The following is a 15,770-nucleotide window of genomic DNA, read 5'->3' on the forward strand; positions in this document are numbered from 1 at the left end:
TTATAATCTTTGTTGGACAACCTTAATTTTATTTTGGAACCTTAGGGCATAACACAGTTGATCTTACATGTCCATTGTCTGTGATTCTAAAGAAAATAGGCATACGATTGCACAAGTTTTTGATAAGTTGTTTGCCAGTCTATACTGTCAGGCAGTTAAGTAAGATTATTTACATGCAACTGCATTGTAATTGTTCAGTTACATCCAAGTAAAAGTATTCTAGTTATGGCGGTTCGTGTTCAATTTGAAAATAATAATGAGGTTGGAGTTTTCTCCAAACTGACGAATTCATATTGCCTCGTTGCAATAGGGGGATCAGAGAACTTTTACAGGTTGGTATGTGAATTTAAACATTTGCGGTGTTAATTATGTTACAAAACGAGTTGCATGGTCTTCCATTTTCATCAATATTGCAGAGTGAACTGAAATGATTCACGAGAATGTGATCATAGATGATTGGTTCATTCTACCCGGTCTTGCTATTTAGTTTATTAAAAAAATGAAATTTTTAATGTAATATAACCTCGAATTAAAAACGCTAATGTTGTTATATTGGTCATCTTTGTAAAGAAACCAAGTCACAGATTTAGGCTTTCTGTTATTTTATGTGAAATCAGTCGTCTCCAAACCTCTTTTCTTGTGGGGGAGGTAGAGGCCTGAATTGAGTATCGTGTCATTTGTGAAAGCGGGAATTACAGTTTTGTTTTTGATTTTTTATTCTAGCTGTGATAACCAAATGTACAAATACAATAAACAAAACTAAAAGTTGAAGTGCCTAATAAACTTTGATCTAGCTTGACTGGATGTGAGCCATGTGGGAGGTTGAGGTTATAGAGATGTGTTAAGACACTCCATCTTTTCCAGTACACTGTTAATGAAAGTATTGCATATTTCAACAAAACATTTGAGGTTAAGTTGGTCTGTGCTGACATACTGGTTTTGTGTCTTTGCAAATTCCAAAACGCCAGTACCAAATTTGAAAGGTATTGAAGTGTTTCTGATTTCGGACATTTCTTGCATGTATTCAGCACATAGATCTCTTTGGTGATGTTGGAGATCATCTTTTCAAAGAGTCACATTTCTTATTGTACTTGAGTAAGTTCTGCAGTCATCAAAATTCGGAAACATCTTGTGAATAAAGGAATGTACATGAAGATTTATGCAGTAAATAGTGTCACAGTTACTGTTATTACTGTCACAGAATATATGAAGGCATAGGAGATGATAATTCAGAATATGAGCAGTTAGATGATCCTTGAAGCATAGAATCTCCTGCTGAAGATGACATACAAACAGAACTAAGTGTGCTTGTGGAGGAGCTACAATATACTCTAGTGTAGAATGAGGATTATATATTTGTTACCTACAAGGCACAAAAGAGAGAGTGAATTTGTAAGGAAAAATAGAGAAGAAACTGGGCATGGCTGTCTTCAGTTTGTTACACTGTGTAGTCTAGTAGAAGTTTACTGATATTTCAGAGGAACTTTTATGAAATGTCATTCGATACTTACGAGACAGCACAGAGCTATATTTGAAAGGACAGCCATCTAATGGAATGAAGTGGTTTTTCATCCATTAATATTGCTGAGACACTTGGGTGAAGTAGTTGACATTTAGAATGGTTTCTAGATGTTCTGTTTTTCATTGTATACTCTGTAAAAGGAACCTTAGAGATGCTAAAGTAATTGTTTCATAGATGGCTGTCTTGTAGTTATAATGTTGTGTAGCCTGGTGGAAGTCTACCAATTTGTGCAAATATGGCTGATGTACTAAAAACATGCTGACGATGACTTGAACTTGCAACTGTGATCTTCGTATCAGTGCTAGTCTTCTACCCTAGCAACTAAACATAAATATCCAACTAAAGTGTAGTCTTCACCTTCTTTTTATTATGGGACCTAGTCCCACGTCCCAGAAATTAATTTCTTTCTTCAAATTAGGTACACATATTTATATTGGTACCTAATATATGTCTGGCATACATAACTGTAATTAATGGAAGTTAGAGAAAAGCTACGTATGGACAAGTACAAATGATTGGCATTTTGATGCCACTTCTACACTTACATCTCTTCTGGTTTCTGACTTAAAAATCTTAAGTGGTTGATTTTTGTTGCATAGCGTACAAGAAAGATATGCAAACTTGAGTGGGTGAAAGCAGCTTGAAATTAACCCCAGATTATGATTTGTCAAAAGAATGTATAAAGAGTATGAGAACAGAAGACGGGCAATGTCCAAAATGTAGTAAGTCAGGTTTTTTATCCAGATATGGAAGGTGTCTGAAGAAAATAAACTTTTGTTGATTATGAAAGCTTTCAAGCCATAGCTTTGTTATATTTATTTTTCCATTTAAGCTGATTTAATTTCTCCTGCAGTGTATTTGAAGCAGAACTTGCTGACACAGTCCCAGTGATACATGCTTCAGTTGCTGGTTGTCGTATAATTGGACGAATGTGTGTTGGTAAGTGTGTTGGCACATTTTAAATTAACTTACATGGAAACAATTGGAATTGCATGTGTGACATAAAGCTGTGAGAAGTAATTGTTTGTAGTGCAAGTCCCCAGTATTAAAACACTGCTAATACCAAATTCCATCATTAAACCAAATTATGATCACTTTGGTCCATATTATCAAAATGCATTTCTTAATCTTCATTTTAATTTTAACATGTGTCTGTAGTAGTCATTCACTTTGTGAGAGATTTATGACCAAAGTCTAATATTTTTGTTCATGAGAGTTTCATCACTAAGTCTGAACTGTATGTCCTTTGCAATTTAACTACCTGACAGTGCTAGAATAAATATTAGCCTCTGAGTACCTGACTGCATAATTTGTTCTGTTATTTGTTGTTTATATCTTTTAGGCTACATCAACTTAAGACTGTTTTGAAAGACTGACTCTTTTACCTTGGTGTTCTCTTTCTGTTTTGACATTACTTGTTGTATCACATTGTACATCCTTGTCTTTTCTCTTTATATATACATATCTAGAACCTAGTTCAGAAAGAAAACATGAAATTTTTAAAATTTACACTTGACTTATATATGCAGGAAACAAGAATGGACTTCTAGTTCCCAACTCTACCACAGACACAGAGCTGCAGCACTTGAGGAACTCTCTTCCAGACACAGTTTGTGTGCAGCGTGTCGAGGAACGGTTGTCAGCACTGGGCAATGTGGTGGCATGCAATGACTATGTTGCTCTTGTGCATCCTGACTTGGACAGGGTAATGTGTTCCTTTCTCGAGATGATGCATTGTCGAGACCAGTTCAGTAATAGTTGTTGACATGTATTTGACCTGGAGTCAAGTCTTCATGACTTAATAAGTCTATATTACATTTATGTTGGTTAATAATTGAACTCACTCACTGCATGCGACAAAGTCCATTAATGAAACCCAAAGGTTTAATATCATGTTAACAAGTGTGTGCTACTGGTTAATAATTAAAATGGTAAATTGGCTTCTGTACTTGCAGGAGGAAATGTATTTTAATCATTTTGGACTAAAACTGAATTTCTTTTAGTCATTTTGCTATTAACTGGCAGTCTGGTAATATAAGACCTGGAGATTTTTAACACAGCCTACACCAAACCTGCCATTGTACCAGTTTGATCCAGCTCCCATTCTTGCAAATTATTTCAGTACTATCTGTTTTAATATTATCTTTTGACTTAGGTTTTTTAATCTGTATAAATTTCTTGTTTTTGCACTTCCAAACTATATGTCCAGTTATCTACGATACTAGATTTCACTGGTACTGGGTGACTTGTATAAATTAGGATCTCTCTCGTTATGTCCTAAATTACCTATATACATCATCCCTCTTAGGGTCAGGTATTTTACTGAGCAAATTGTATTTAAATACAAATTGTACTCATTGTGCAGGGTATGAGACCATACCGAAGACCTTCCTATTAAAACTGACAGTGCGGAATGCTGTGGTGGGTGCATCCAAAGCCTTCACCATATCAGTTGCTTCCATTTATGTATGACTGTTTGTACATCTGTGCAGGAAACAGAGGAGATTCTGGCTGATGTTCTCAAGGTTGAAGTGTTCCGTCAGACAGTTGCATCAAATGTTCTGGTTGGTTCCTACTGCATCCTCTCAAACCAGGGAGGGTTGGTGCACCCACACACATCTGTTCAGGACCAGGATGAGTTGTCCTCATTGCTTCAAGTTCCGCTTGTTGTAAGTGTGGAAAAGGCTTACTTCATGGTCTAGGTTATTTAATGATGCTGTATCTGCTGTAGATGTTGTTTAGTTGATGTGGATGGTATTTGGTGAATTTGAGTGAGGAGGCAGAAGTTGTTTCTATCAAAATCCTTGTCAAGATATTCTGTGCCCTGATGCAGATTACATCGGAACACTTTGAAAATGCAGATCAGATTTATTTTTGTTGGAACCATATTGCTTGGTAGCTGAATTTCATTACAGCTAGCAAAATAATTGGCACAGTCAATTTCTTAATGTTGCATGTGTGGTAAATGTCACTTTTTTGCACCTCTATCATGACAAGTAATTCCCAACTAACGACTACTTTTGTTCTCTTGTATAATTTGTACTTATAGTTTTGTTTCCATTCTGTGGTCCATATATGTGCTGCTAACTCATGTGTGTACCTATCTTATTATATGAAAGTCTGTCATCCAGATTGCGCTACTCGCATAATTTAGCTTGTAGTTATAAAGAAGGGGGCTTGGAGGAAGGGAGGTTAGTATGACAACTTCGGTTCATGCACTACTTGGTAATGCCGTGCAGTATAACATTTGTGCCTTGTACATACATGTAAAGGTGGGGTGTATCTCGTTTCACAGAATGTTTTTTGATTGGTGAACTCTCGCTTTGCTGTTCCATTGTAGGCTGTAAGAAGCTGAACAAAAATCACTGCTGTGGAGTATAGATACCAAGAAAATTGATGCAGGCAGTAACTGTATCTTACTCCTAGTTTTTTTAGCCAATGAGAAATGTCCTCTGCTGGAATATAAATTTTGGTTCTGCCCACCTTCAGTCTTTGTCTCGGACGATTTACATTTCCAGTTGATGATACCAATATGATGTGAACTTACCAGAAACTGTGTAATAGAGAAATTTCTGTTTTCTCCTGCAATCTGCATGGCAACTCTACTGACGGAGAGTGTTCCACATTGTGGTGTTGCTATGTCATGGAACTAAATTTGTTTTCTGATAATAGATATGTTTAAATGATCTGCTCATGCCAGTGGCTAAGCCTGAGCTGACTAATGTTAATGCACCAGGTTCTGACAATGCCACTGACTGATGCTTCACTTTCACAAATAACAGCAAAGGCATTTGGAAACATTTGCTTGTTTCATTGTCCATTGCATCTCTTGGCTAGTGAATGGGAGTTAATTTTCTGTACATTGCTCTGTGTTGTTTATGTTAAAACGTTTAGTCCAAATTGTGGTAGTGAAATGGAAGTTCTGAGACAGAGGTTGTAATACAAAACTTGAAGCAATGTGCCCATGTGAAGTCTGTTTCTTGTCAAAGTTAGATACAGGACAGCGGTATGGATTAACCTTTTTTGAAGAATTGTGACAAAATAGGATTGGCCATTTAGTATGATGGAAGACCAGTTATCCCAACAAACCTTGACAAAGGATAAATATGTTTCTATGTTAATTTTTTTAAACCTTATAGCCATGTTGTAGCCACCACAGTGGTCTAGCAGTTAGAATGCTGGCCTTGTAATCCTGGGGTCCCGGGTTCGATTCCCGGCGGTGCCCGAATTTATGGGCAAGGCTGTGGTCTAGGCAACACAAGAGTTTTCTTCAGGGGTTTCTCTGTGGCATCCCAACAATTACTCCATACACACAGAAGAAGGCAATGGTAAACCACTTCTGTATCACCTGCCTAAAAAACATATATGAACAGGTCCCATTCTGAGAAAAGGATAGAAGGATCCTGTTCATAATGTCGCCAACCTCCTGTAAAGGAGACGGCGTAATAAAGAAGAAGAAGCCGTATTGAGATACATACATTTATAGGTCTTGTATGTATGAAGGTGAATGCTATTTATGTTTGACTGGTTTTCAAAACATCAGTTTCAAAGATACAACCCTTATTGAGAACCATGAAACATTTTCACAGGAAACAGCTGTAGTTTGTTCTGTTACAAAGGAATAAATTTGTTGCTGATTTCAGGCAGGCACAGTTAACCGAGGCTCTGAGGTGATTGCTGCAGGCATGGTAGTGAATGACTGGTGCTCCTTCTGTGGCATGGATACAACATCAACAGAGTTGTCTGTGATAGAGAGCATCTTCAAGTTGAATGAAGCACAACCATCTGCCATAGCAACCACTATGCGGGCATCCCTCATTGAAAGGTCAGATGATATTTGTCATGCATCCTGTGTTTGTTTGAGGATTGTGTGTTTATAATAAGTTCTTGGGTTACCAGCCATGTCAGGTGGTTGAAACGTTTTTTCACCTTTCAACCACTGGACACAGCTGGTGACCTGAGAATTTATTATATTTTGTCAACATGAAAGCTACAGATCATTGTCTGACATATTGTTAATGTGTTGCAGTATGTCGTGATGTGGCAAGGCATTATGGTAAGTGCACCTGAACCTGCTGGAGGTTTCATCAACTAAGAAATAACATAAGATGGAGAGATTGAAAATAAAATTAATTCTGACATGTTAGGAAAGAGAAGAGCATTTGCAAGAAGATACCACATGTGCAGTTTTGTGTGTGTGTATACATACAAGCACAAATGAGTCTTTATAAGTAATTGATTTTATCTTGTTATACCAGTTATCTTAGTAGCTCAGTCTACAAATATATCTTTTATGTTTAGGATTGAGTTTTTTATGTTGATACTGGTATAAATGGTTTTTGTACAAAGTTACTGTGTGTTGGTGCTAAATTATAGAAGATATCACTGATTGAAGGCAGTGTTTTTATTTTGATGACTTCTGGATTATATGATGCCTACTTTTAGTTTAAGTCAGAAGAAAAGTTAAGTGTAACTTAGTGGGTCAAGAAATTCCCTTCTTTTATTGAATGTGAAAGGTTGTTACTGTATTTAGAAAACATGATATTTATGCTTTCTGTATCCAGTCCATACCACACCCTGTTTCTCTAAGATCCGTTTTAATATCATCCTTCCCTCCATGCCTAATAGAGTTGTGTTGTTCATGAACAAATGGGTCCAAAAAACTGGGTTTTCAGGTCAGTGATATGAATTGAAGGTTGACAGTGTTTTGTTCTTTTTCTACCTGACCCAATTGCCCACTGGGCGGTTTGCTGAGTCCTGTGTTTTCATAACTTGTATTGGTTCTGATACAGGCTGATGAATTGCATTTTTCTCCCAGTCATTTTCTGTTAAAACCTGAGTATGGCAGATCTGTAAATCTTTGGCTTTGGGTTGAAAGCCATGCTGTCCTCTTAGAGGTGGGCACTATGTGATGATCATTAGTTTTGATTGGATCACCATTATGACCCTCTCTAAAAAGACTAACAGATGTTCTTCCCATGATGCTCATTATTTTATTTGTTTCCTTTAAAACATAATTAGTCATTTTATTTTTCAAGGCAAGTTGAGAAATTTCTTTTTATGTAGAATTCTTTACATAAAAGAATTTAGTAAAAACTTTTAAGTCACACTTAAAAGAAATGTTACAGTTTTAGACTTGCTTCCAAAGAATTTTTTTAGCTTTGTAATGGATTTAAAATAAGAAGTTTTATATACATTTTTTCAGATGGGTTTATTTAGCAAGAGGAGTGATATATCACTTGATGTGAATATCAGATGTTCCAAATAAAGCCTTGGGTAATTATTGCCAGAAACCATTTAGTATTTTGGGTGGATCCACAGGAAATCTGAACAGGCTTTGAAAATGAATTGATTCCTGCCTATAACTAAATTGTTTTCACGCTGTATTGCGAACAACTCTTTGCTGACCATAACTCACAGAAGATGACACATTCAGGGTAATCTCATTAACTTCACCTTCAGCTACTTACATTTCAGTGCCATATATCTCAGATAAAAATAGCAATTTGCTCTCACTGGTAAAAGTAGTGCAACCATGAAGGCAGAGTTCAGTGCATAAATATGTTGAAAGTAAGACTCGCGTGATTAAAGTTAGGCAAATAGACGAACTAGTTGAAATGATTAAGAAATGTAACCCCATTAATATAGTGGAAGAAAAAAATAATTTAGGAAATTAATCAGCTTACTCCCTGATATGAAACTCTGATTTGGGAAACAATTAGCAATTTTATTATACCTGGCCTTTATTAAACTATTGTACTTTCAGTAAACATTATAAAGAATGTTAAAACTTTGCTTAACAACTAGTGAAGGAAATAATTCAAAAGGGGTTCTCATGCACTTGCCTAATTATATAATTGCTGGGTGCAAATGACATTGAAACTGAAAGATGTCCCATCCCACTGGAACTCTACCTGCACATTACAACAGGTATGGGGCAACAAGGCTGTGCTTATGTCATTAACTTCACCAGGGGCTCTTGGAATTCATATTAAGTTGTAGAAAATGGTGTATCAGTGAGCATGCTATCCATATTTTTCAAGGTTTTTTATGAACTTATTAAGAAAGCTAAACAAATAAAATCTTTTTCTGTTTAAAAATCAATCTTGCTGATTCATGCTAAAGTATATACTATAATATTCTTCAAAGGAATTGGCAAATGAAATTGACACCATGCTTGAAATTTTGTAAATTTAAATAAAGAGTTGTTTTAAGACTTTGAAGGCCCAAAATAGTTGTACAGTTCATTGTATTAAACCCCTCCTTAAAAGGGATGATTTCGTAGATGATATGGTGTTCTGCAGGAAATCAGCACTAATACAGTTGAGTGATAGATATTGTATCCAGGACTCATTCATTGTTTAAAGAAACATTTGTGTTTCACTATATTACCCACTTCTTGTGAAAGGTTTCTTCAAAGAGGGGACAAATTTTCACTGACAAATGAAGTAGACTGATGTCATCAGAATTGTCACAAATCTTATTTTTTAAATTGCAATTGAACTCTGTGAGGATTTTCTGTGCTGCAGTATCTGTTATATTTTGGCTGTTTACATAACCACTTGAAGTGAACCATACCTTGTCTAAAGTTCTGGATCAAGAAGTCCATTGACTAGTAATTCCTGGAACCACCTGTAGTTTGGGTTTGAAGTGTAGACTGCGTTCAGTATGAATAGGTTTCCTGTACACCGTAGTGATTGATGCTTTGGGAGTTTAATGTTCTGTCTTCTGATTGAACAGTTCTATGCAAACTAGGGGCAGAATGACATAAGACCAATGTGCTGAAAACAACTATTAACGTAGCAATATCATATTCTAGGCTTCCATAAATTTTAGAATCAGTTATGTGTAACTTGTAGAAGAACAATCTGTGACCAATAGACCAGAAAAGTATGGCAACACTCATTCTAGAACTCTACTACTAACATTGAACAATAATTCTCACAGTAGCTATATAAATATCAAAACACCATTTATCATAATTTTAAAGTATGCAAGTAAAATGTGATTGTATAAAATCCCACACTATTAGACTGTGACAGAATTATGACTTGAAAGCTGTTAACAACAATGAAATTTATCGGATTTTCAGTTTAACTGGAACAAACAGGTTTAATGGAAGATTATATGAGTGTATCAAATCTAAAACTTCTTGACGATGGTGAAGAGTCAATTGAATAAAAATTTTCTTGGATATTATCCATCGTCTAGTAAATATAAAACGTAAAACAACGTTTCGGAGATGGGACTCTATGTCCGTCTTGAGGTTCCTACACAGTTGGGCCCACTAGATAGAGCTAATCCCTATCTCCGGAGATAGGGATCCAAGAAAATTTTTATTCAATTATATGAGTGCATCTACACAAAAAGCATAACAGTGCTTTTCTTCAGTGTGAGGTTTCTCACAGAAATAATTATGGGTGGTGGATCAGGTAAAACAATCTGCTATAATTATAGAAGCAAAATCACAGCATTCAAGATGGTGTCCCAGCCAGCATAGGATAATATGAAGCTTTACTAGAGTCAAATCTGAACTTATTTATTGTGTCCTGGATCCTAGAAGCATGTACAGTGAGTTTACAAAATATGTCTACAATTGGTCCACTTGAAACAGTAACAGGCTCTGCATCATGATGAGCCATCCTCGAGAGAGCTGCCATGTCGTGCCCTTACCAGGTTGAAGCTAGCTGTTCTACTGGCCAAAGCCTCTGTCCGTCTTGTCAAGACACTGTCCACTATTGAACTCTCAAGCATATCACTCAAGCCAACAAGCTGCTCCAGATCACTGTTATCCTTATATGACAGCTGTTTCATCCCCATGACTTCATAAGAACCCTCCCTCAATACAGTAGGACCTAAGACATCCTTCTCAAAAGCATCTGGAAACATACCATCTTCCACCTCCTTGCCATTTTTTAAACTGGCAGTTGGCCTTGAATTATCTGGGGTTACATCATGTATTGTAGGAGTATGTAATTCATTTATATTTTGTCTTCCAACAAGGGCCTCATGCTGTAATGAATGGAATGTTGCCAACTCTTGCACACACCAGCTGTCCTCTAGTGTCACCTTGCCACCATTCTCCATGTTGTTTTTATCAACAGTTGGAGTTACATCTGACCTCCAGTAAATATTCTTAAAATTTGGACAAGTAGTATCTTCTGGACTGTCAGCAATATGCACTTCAGGTAATGGAGTACCATTTTCTTCTAATGCATGGTTCCAACCGAAGCTGTTTTCATTTTCTGCATGTTCTGGTCTTGTATGCACAACAGTCTTGCTAAGACCATTTTGTTGCACACTGTTGTCTACTCTGGGTTTGACTGTCTCCACTGGTAAGTTTGAGGAACTATGGTTTGACAGTGCTGTAGAGTTATGGAAAGGATCAGTGTCTTCATCTGAACAGATTGGAGCAGGACCATATGCTTGCCAGTTCTGCAAGAAGTGTTTTTGAGCTTCATCACCAGAACTGGTAGTGTCATGGTCCCTGTGCATGATCAGTTTGTCATGCAGTTTAGGAGTGAGTATGGGTTCTGACCCAACATGAGCCAAGTTTCCTGTGGCTCTCTGCTGCTTCGTGATGGTGGATTCTACAGGCCATAATGTGTTCTCTGCCTTTATGATTTCCTCATATGCATCTAGACCTTTGTCCAGAGAGTAACTGAGATTTGTCATCACCCCACTACTGCCAGCAGCAGTCACTGTAATGTCCTTAGCAGACTGCACCTCTGGATCAGAATCTTTCATCTGAAATCCCAGCTCAGAGTTACCCATTGACTTACTGACTCTGTGACCCTTCTCAAAGCGCCGAATGCCTCCTAGTGGCTGTCTCCTGAACACTCCTATTTGATGACTCCCAACTGGACTTAAATTTTGCGAAGAGCTTTGCAAGTCAAGAGAAGAGCCTGATAGTGTGCGATGGTGAGTCTCCAACCTGGAAAGTAAATTTCAGTTGTAAGTTTGTTAAGATGTTTATGGATTTAAAAATCGATCTAGTCATGACTGACTCACATCTTGGAGGCAGGCTGGAAGTGGAGAAGGGCAATGAGATTTGGCAAAGTGGCACGGAGGTCTTGCGTGGGCAGGCTGAAGTACCAACGCAACTGAGCAATATTCTTGTTCAGCAGGTACACACCATAGTTGAACTGCAACTTGTCTTTGCCTCGTGAGAACAGTGGAAACCTGTAACACCACAACAGTATGGTGAGAGGAGAGCACAAGTGAATAACTGCAAAGCTAACACTGGCTTCATGCGACTCACTCCCGATCCTTGTCAGGGATCTTCTCTGCCACATGGTCAATTATCTTGCTACGAGATCCAAAATGAATTACTGGGTAGCGAAGGGGCAACTGCAGGAAGATGGAGATCATCTGCACCAGGTGCGCCACAAACCCCAGTGCAATTGAGATCATCACCTCATCATTACCTGTGAAGTCCTCTGAGTTTGGCAGATGCACTCCACAGATAGTGTACTTATTGTTTGGCAACTGAAAACAAAAGAGTACTTCAGATGAAGGAGTTGGTAGGAGACAATATCTCACCAATCTGTTTCACAGAAGAGCACCTACCTGCACAATTGGGTAGATGAGGTTGAGCTCTGATATCAGCTGTCTTTGTCGGATATTGAGTCGAGCACCAGTGACTAGCAATACCTCCTTCATGTCTACAAAACTTCTCTTCCATTCTTTCAGGTGCTCCATGTCTTTATGCAAGTTCTGGTACTGGTCCATTAGCTCCAGACCTGATGGTATAAAATGAATGACTAATCTGCGCTGTTTGTGCTTCATATACTTTGTAGATCATCTCAGTGATATCAACATCAAACCATCACTGAAAAGCATGCAAGAACTTTTGATATTAAAACTGCTTATAATACCTCTGTCGTGACTGGTCTCAACTAGGGCAGACTTTGCCTTCTCCAACTGCCGCAATTCTGCTTGCTTCCTTGACTTCTCATGACTCAGCATGGATACCCGAAAGCGCACCAGCTCTACCTCCTTCTTGACACGCAACAACTCCTGTCGTTCAGGTGCTTTGGGGAGGGTCTTGTTGAGAAGACGGCGCAAAACAGCATTTTCCCGTGACCCATTTGCTGTATATCCTCCAACAGAGATCTTTTCTCTTAGATTATGTGCTGCTAACATTTGTTTTTTGATGGCTTGTTGAATTGTGTGCAGCCTGAAATAAGTAAGTAAGCACTGTAACATGGAACTGTTGGAACATTTACAACACCGAAAAGTGAGACCATTCTTTTAACATATTCCAATCATGGGAAAGGAGGAAACTGTCGGAAAAATTTGTCAACAAAGGGAACAGGTAATTGTTGGTTCACAACAATGACCTTGATTACAGTACTGTAATACTGACCTTCAATACCACTGTTGCCTTTGATACCACCGATCCTTTACTTCCTTCTGAATAAAAGTGACACTAAGTCCACAGTTCTTCTGAACAGTTATTAATGAAGCAACATACTTACATCACCACCCACGATGTCACATGAATTGGAATTTCAATGTACTTCAAAGAGCAAACCTTCCCATTCATGTTATTTACACAGAAAATGTTCACAGACAGCATTAATTACATATCAGTACCTAAGCAGCAGGTTCACACTGTAGCTTGGCTGTACATCTGCAGCATTCACAGTCACGGCAGTGTTCCTGACCTTCAGGGGGGCCTCCTTGAAACACTCGAGTGCTGTGAAATATCCACCATGCATGTGGAATACGATGGTATTAAGCTTCAAATCTGAAGGGTCAATTGGCAGCTTGGGGCCAAGGTACACCAGACCACTGAAGTACACACCCCACACTGTGACTACAAGATCTGGCTCTCCTTCACGATACAGCCACAGCCGAATCACAATTCCTGCAAGTTACAAATTCTCTGATGCTTAGATTAAAATATATTTAAGATTTTATATCCCCACCTTTTATGGAATGAAAAGGTTCATTAAAATGTTAAAAAGAGCCTGCCACTGGTACCTATCCTGAACCAGATGAATTAGAATAATGGCAGGTGTTAGGGGAAGAGAATCTTGCAGACAACTATTTAAGAAATATAATGTAGCTCAGTCAGTATAGTGACTGACCATAGACCGAATGGCCGAGGTTCAATTCCTGATGGGGAGGTTTTTTCTACTCCTCTTGTCCAAATGGTAATGGTTTCTTTCCGGGGGGGGGGGGGGGGGGGGTCCAGCCACGGCATGATGCTGACCACTTACCCCTATCTAGTTCCAAGGCATGTAGTGGGTCAGCTTTACTTTATTATATTCCCTCCTTGCAAGTGAATTCCTGCTCTCATCCTTGGATAAGTTCCAAACAAACTGATATACATTACATAAATACAAGGCTTAAGTATGATCTCCATAAGCCAAGCTCTAACCTCACTAAAAACAAAAAGTTTTCTGGATGTTTTCCATCATCTAATAAAATCATACAATTACATGACGTTTTTGGAGATGGGACTCTATCTCCACCTTCAGGTAGACCTACTCAGTTGGGCCCAATCGATAGAGCTAGTCCCTATCACTGAAACATCATGTAATTTTATGATTCTATTAGATGATGAAACACATCCAAAAAACTTTTTATTTTAAAATCGCACCATCGTCACAAACATTTAGATTTGAGCTCTAACCTCATTAGTTATCAGAAAGGTGCTTGCTATGCTGGGATCATCCAATACTATTACAGATATCATTAAAAGTTTAAATAATGATATAAAAGTATTTAAACCAACACTAAAAGATTGTTTCATCTCACTCCTACTTTACAGAAGAATTTACTTCAACTAAAAATTATTAAATTCTGTAAATATTTATGTGAACAGCTATAATAAGTATGCAATTATGCAATTCTACTAAGTGTTCATATTCATGCTATGACATGTTCCACATCCTTGGCTTGAACTATAAAGGAGCTATGGAATGTAAATACATCATAATTCCCAAATATTTTAACTTTCCCATTTTTTAAAACCTCAGTAAAAACTTAAAAATATTAATAACATGGTGCAACTGTCGACATTATGAACTTACATACCATTAACTGCTGCATTTGCATGGAACGTCAGATCTCCAACTTCAATCTCTGCCCATTTTGGGTTTTTGCTCTCCAGTTTTTCACTGGTGTAGAATGGAGCTGACATGGTGGTCAAGTGAAGGGTATAGTAGAAAGAAGCCTTGATTACATCTGCTTTCATATTCTTATTCTTTAAATCTGAACTTTGCACATTTCTTGTTCCACTGGTATTTCTACCTTGGTTTTGTTTCTCATCCACACAAACATTGTATGCTATGATTTGTATAATGTTGCGAAGATGGAGCTAAAATAACAAACATAAGAATGTTAGAATTAGTATCTAAAATTAAATTACAGCAGAAAACACTGCACATACTTACTTGCTGAGATATCAGCGGAATCCATTCCTTCCACCTTGTAGCAGCACGCTGCTGCACTATCATTTCATGAGGCTGATAGAACATCACTTAGCTGTTGTACGTGAACTCTTATATCCAACTTACAAAGTTCTCACATTTTTGTTACAAAAATGTAAAGGAAAATATCCTTCATTAGTTCATATTTAATAGTCTTTCATCGCCTTCAGTATCATGCCGACACTGCAACACACTATAAACCTTAGACTAGTTTGTAAAAATGTGACTTAATACATCCAGATATATAAAAACATCAAAAAGTTCACGATAACATACATGGCCAAATATCTTCAATGTTCGTCTTGTGACACTACTACTAAGGAAGTTAAGAGGATTACAACCACTTGTCATAATCAGCTGGTTTACATAATGCGCCAAGGATTAAATGCTATGCTTCAATCATGAGAGCAAGGATATCAACCTAAATCATTTGCAATGTTATGATCAGTTTCACATTTTAACAGATATGCTTTTGACGTCTAGCAGAAGAAAATTTGATACAAAATACAATTAGGTGTGTTTGGAAAGACAGGATAATTCAAATTTTAGGGGACCTATTAAATGACAACGTATCAGGCTGATATACACCAATAATTACTTTATATATAACGCATATACACATTTTATTCTAGAAATGTTTTTTTGAATAACTTTCATTCAAAGAAAACTCATTCATTTCTGTTTCACCATTATCACACTGCGGTTTATGAATGACCCTATTCATATTTCGTAGTGGTTTCAACTGTTTCTCGATACTGTAGTTGAAGACGTAGCGGGACTAGTGTTATTAACCATGACTAGTGGTC

At 37.4% G+C, this 15,770-nt stretch overlaps 2 protein-coding genes across 9 annotated transcripts; one reads left to right on the forward strand and one right to left on the reverse strand.

Annotated features, from left to right (window-relative positions):
* The first annotated feature begins 42 nt into the window (after positions 1-42).
* eIF6 (eukaryotic translation initiation factor 6) lies at positions 43-6,916 on the forward strand. The gene is made up of 6 exons (XM_022080317.2): positions 43-332; positions 2,376-2,461; positions 3,052-3,227; positions 4,015-4,191; positions 6,166-6,347; positions 6,552-6,916. The coding sequence occupies exons 1-6, from the start codon at positions 226-228 to the stop codon at positions 6,559-6,561; spliced, it is 738 nt and encodes a 245-aa protein (XP_021936009.1). The 5' UTR covers positions 43-225; the 3' UTR covers positions 6,562-6,916.
* Positions 6,917-10,045: 3,129 nt separating this feature from the next.
* Positions 10,046-15,705, reverse strand: Uvrag (UV-resistance associated gene). Of its 8 annotated transcripts, none has more exons than XM_022080258.2 (9): positions 15,563-15,703; positions 14,929-15,147; positions 14,570-14,852; positions 13,121-13,394; positions 12,400-12,701; positions 12,092-12,264; positions 11,784-12,010; positions 11,534-11,704; positions 10,046-11,456 (listed from the first exon to the last, which is right to left on the reverse strand). In XM_022080258.2, the coding sequence occupies exons 2-9, from the start codon at positions 15,010-15,012 to the stop codon at positions 10,151-10,153; spliced, it is 2,820 nt and encodes a 939-aa protein (XP_021935950.2). In that variant the 5' UTR covers positions 15,013-15,147; positions 15,563-15,703; the 3' UTR covers positions 10,046-10,150. The 8 variants fall into 8 exon arrangements, with proteins under 8 accessions (XP_021935950.2, XP_087210050.1, XP_087210052.1 ...); XM_087353924.1 differs by having other exon boundaries at positions 14,929-15,157; XM_087353926.1 differs by lacking the exon at positions 14,929-15,147 and adding an exon at positions 15,241-15,385.
* Positions 15,706-15,770: the final 65 nt, after the last annotated feature.

Source organism: Zootermopsis nevadensis, unplaced genomic scaffold (genome assembly GCF_977971745.1).
Source record: "Zootermopsis nevadensis isolate Lab colony 2312 unplaced genomic scaffold, Znev_1.0 Znev_ptg000022l, whole genome shotgun sequence".
Taxonomy (NCBI): Eukaryota; Metazoa; Arthropoda; class Insecta; order Blattodea; family Termopsidae; genus Zootermopsis; species Zootermopsis nevadensis.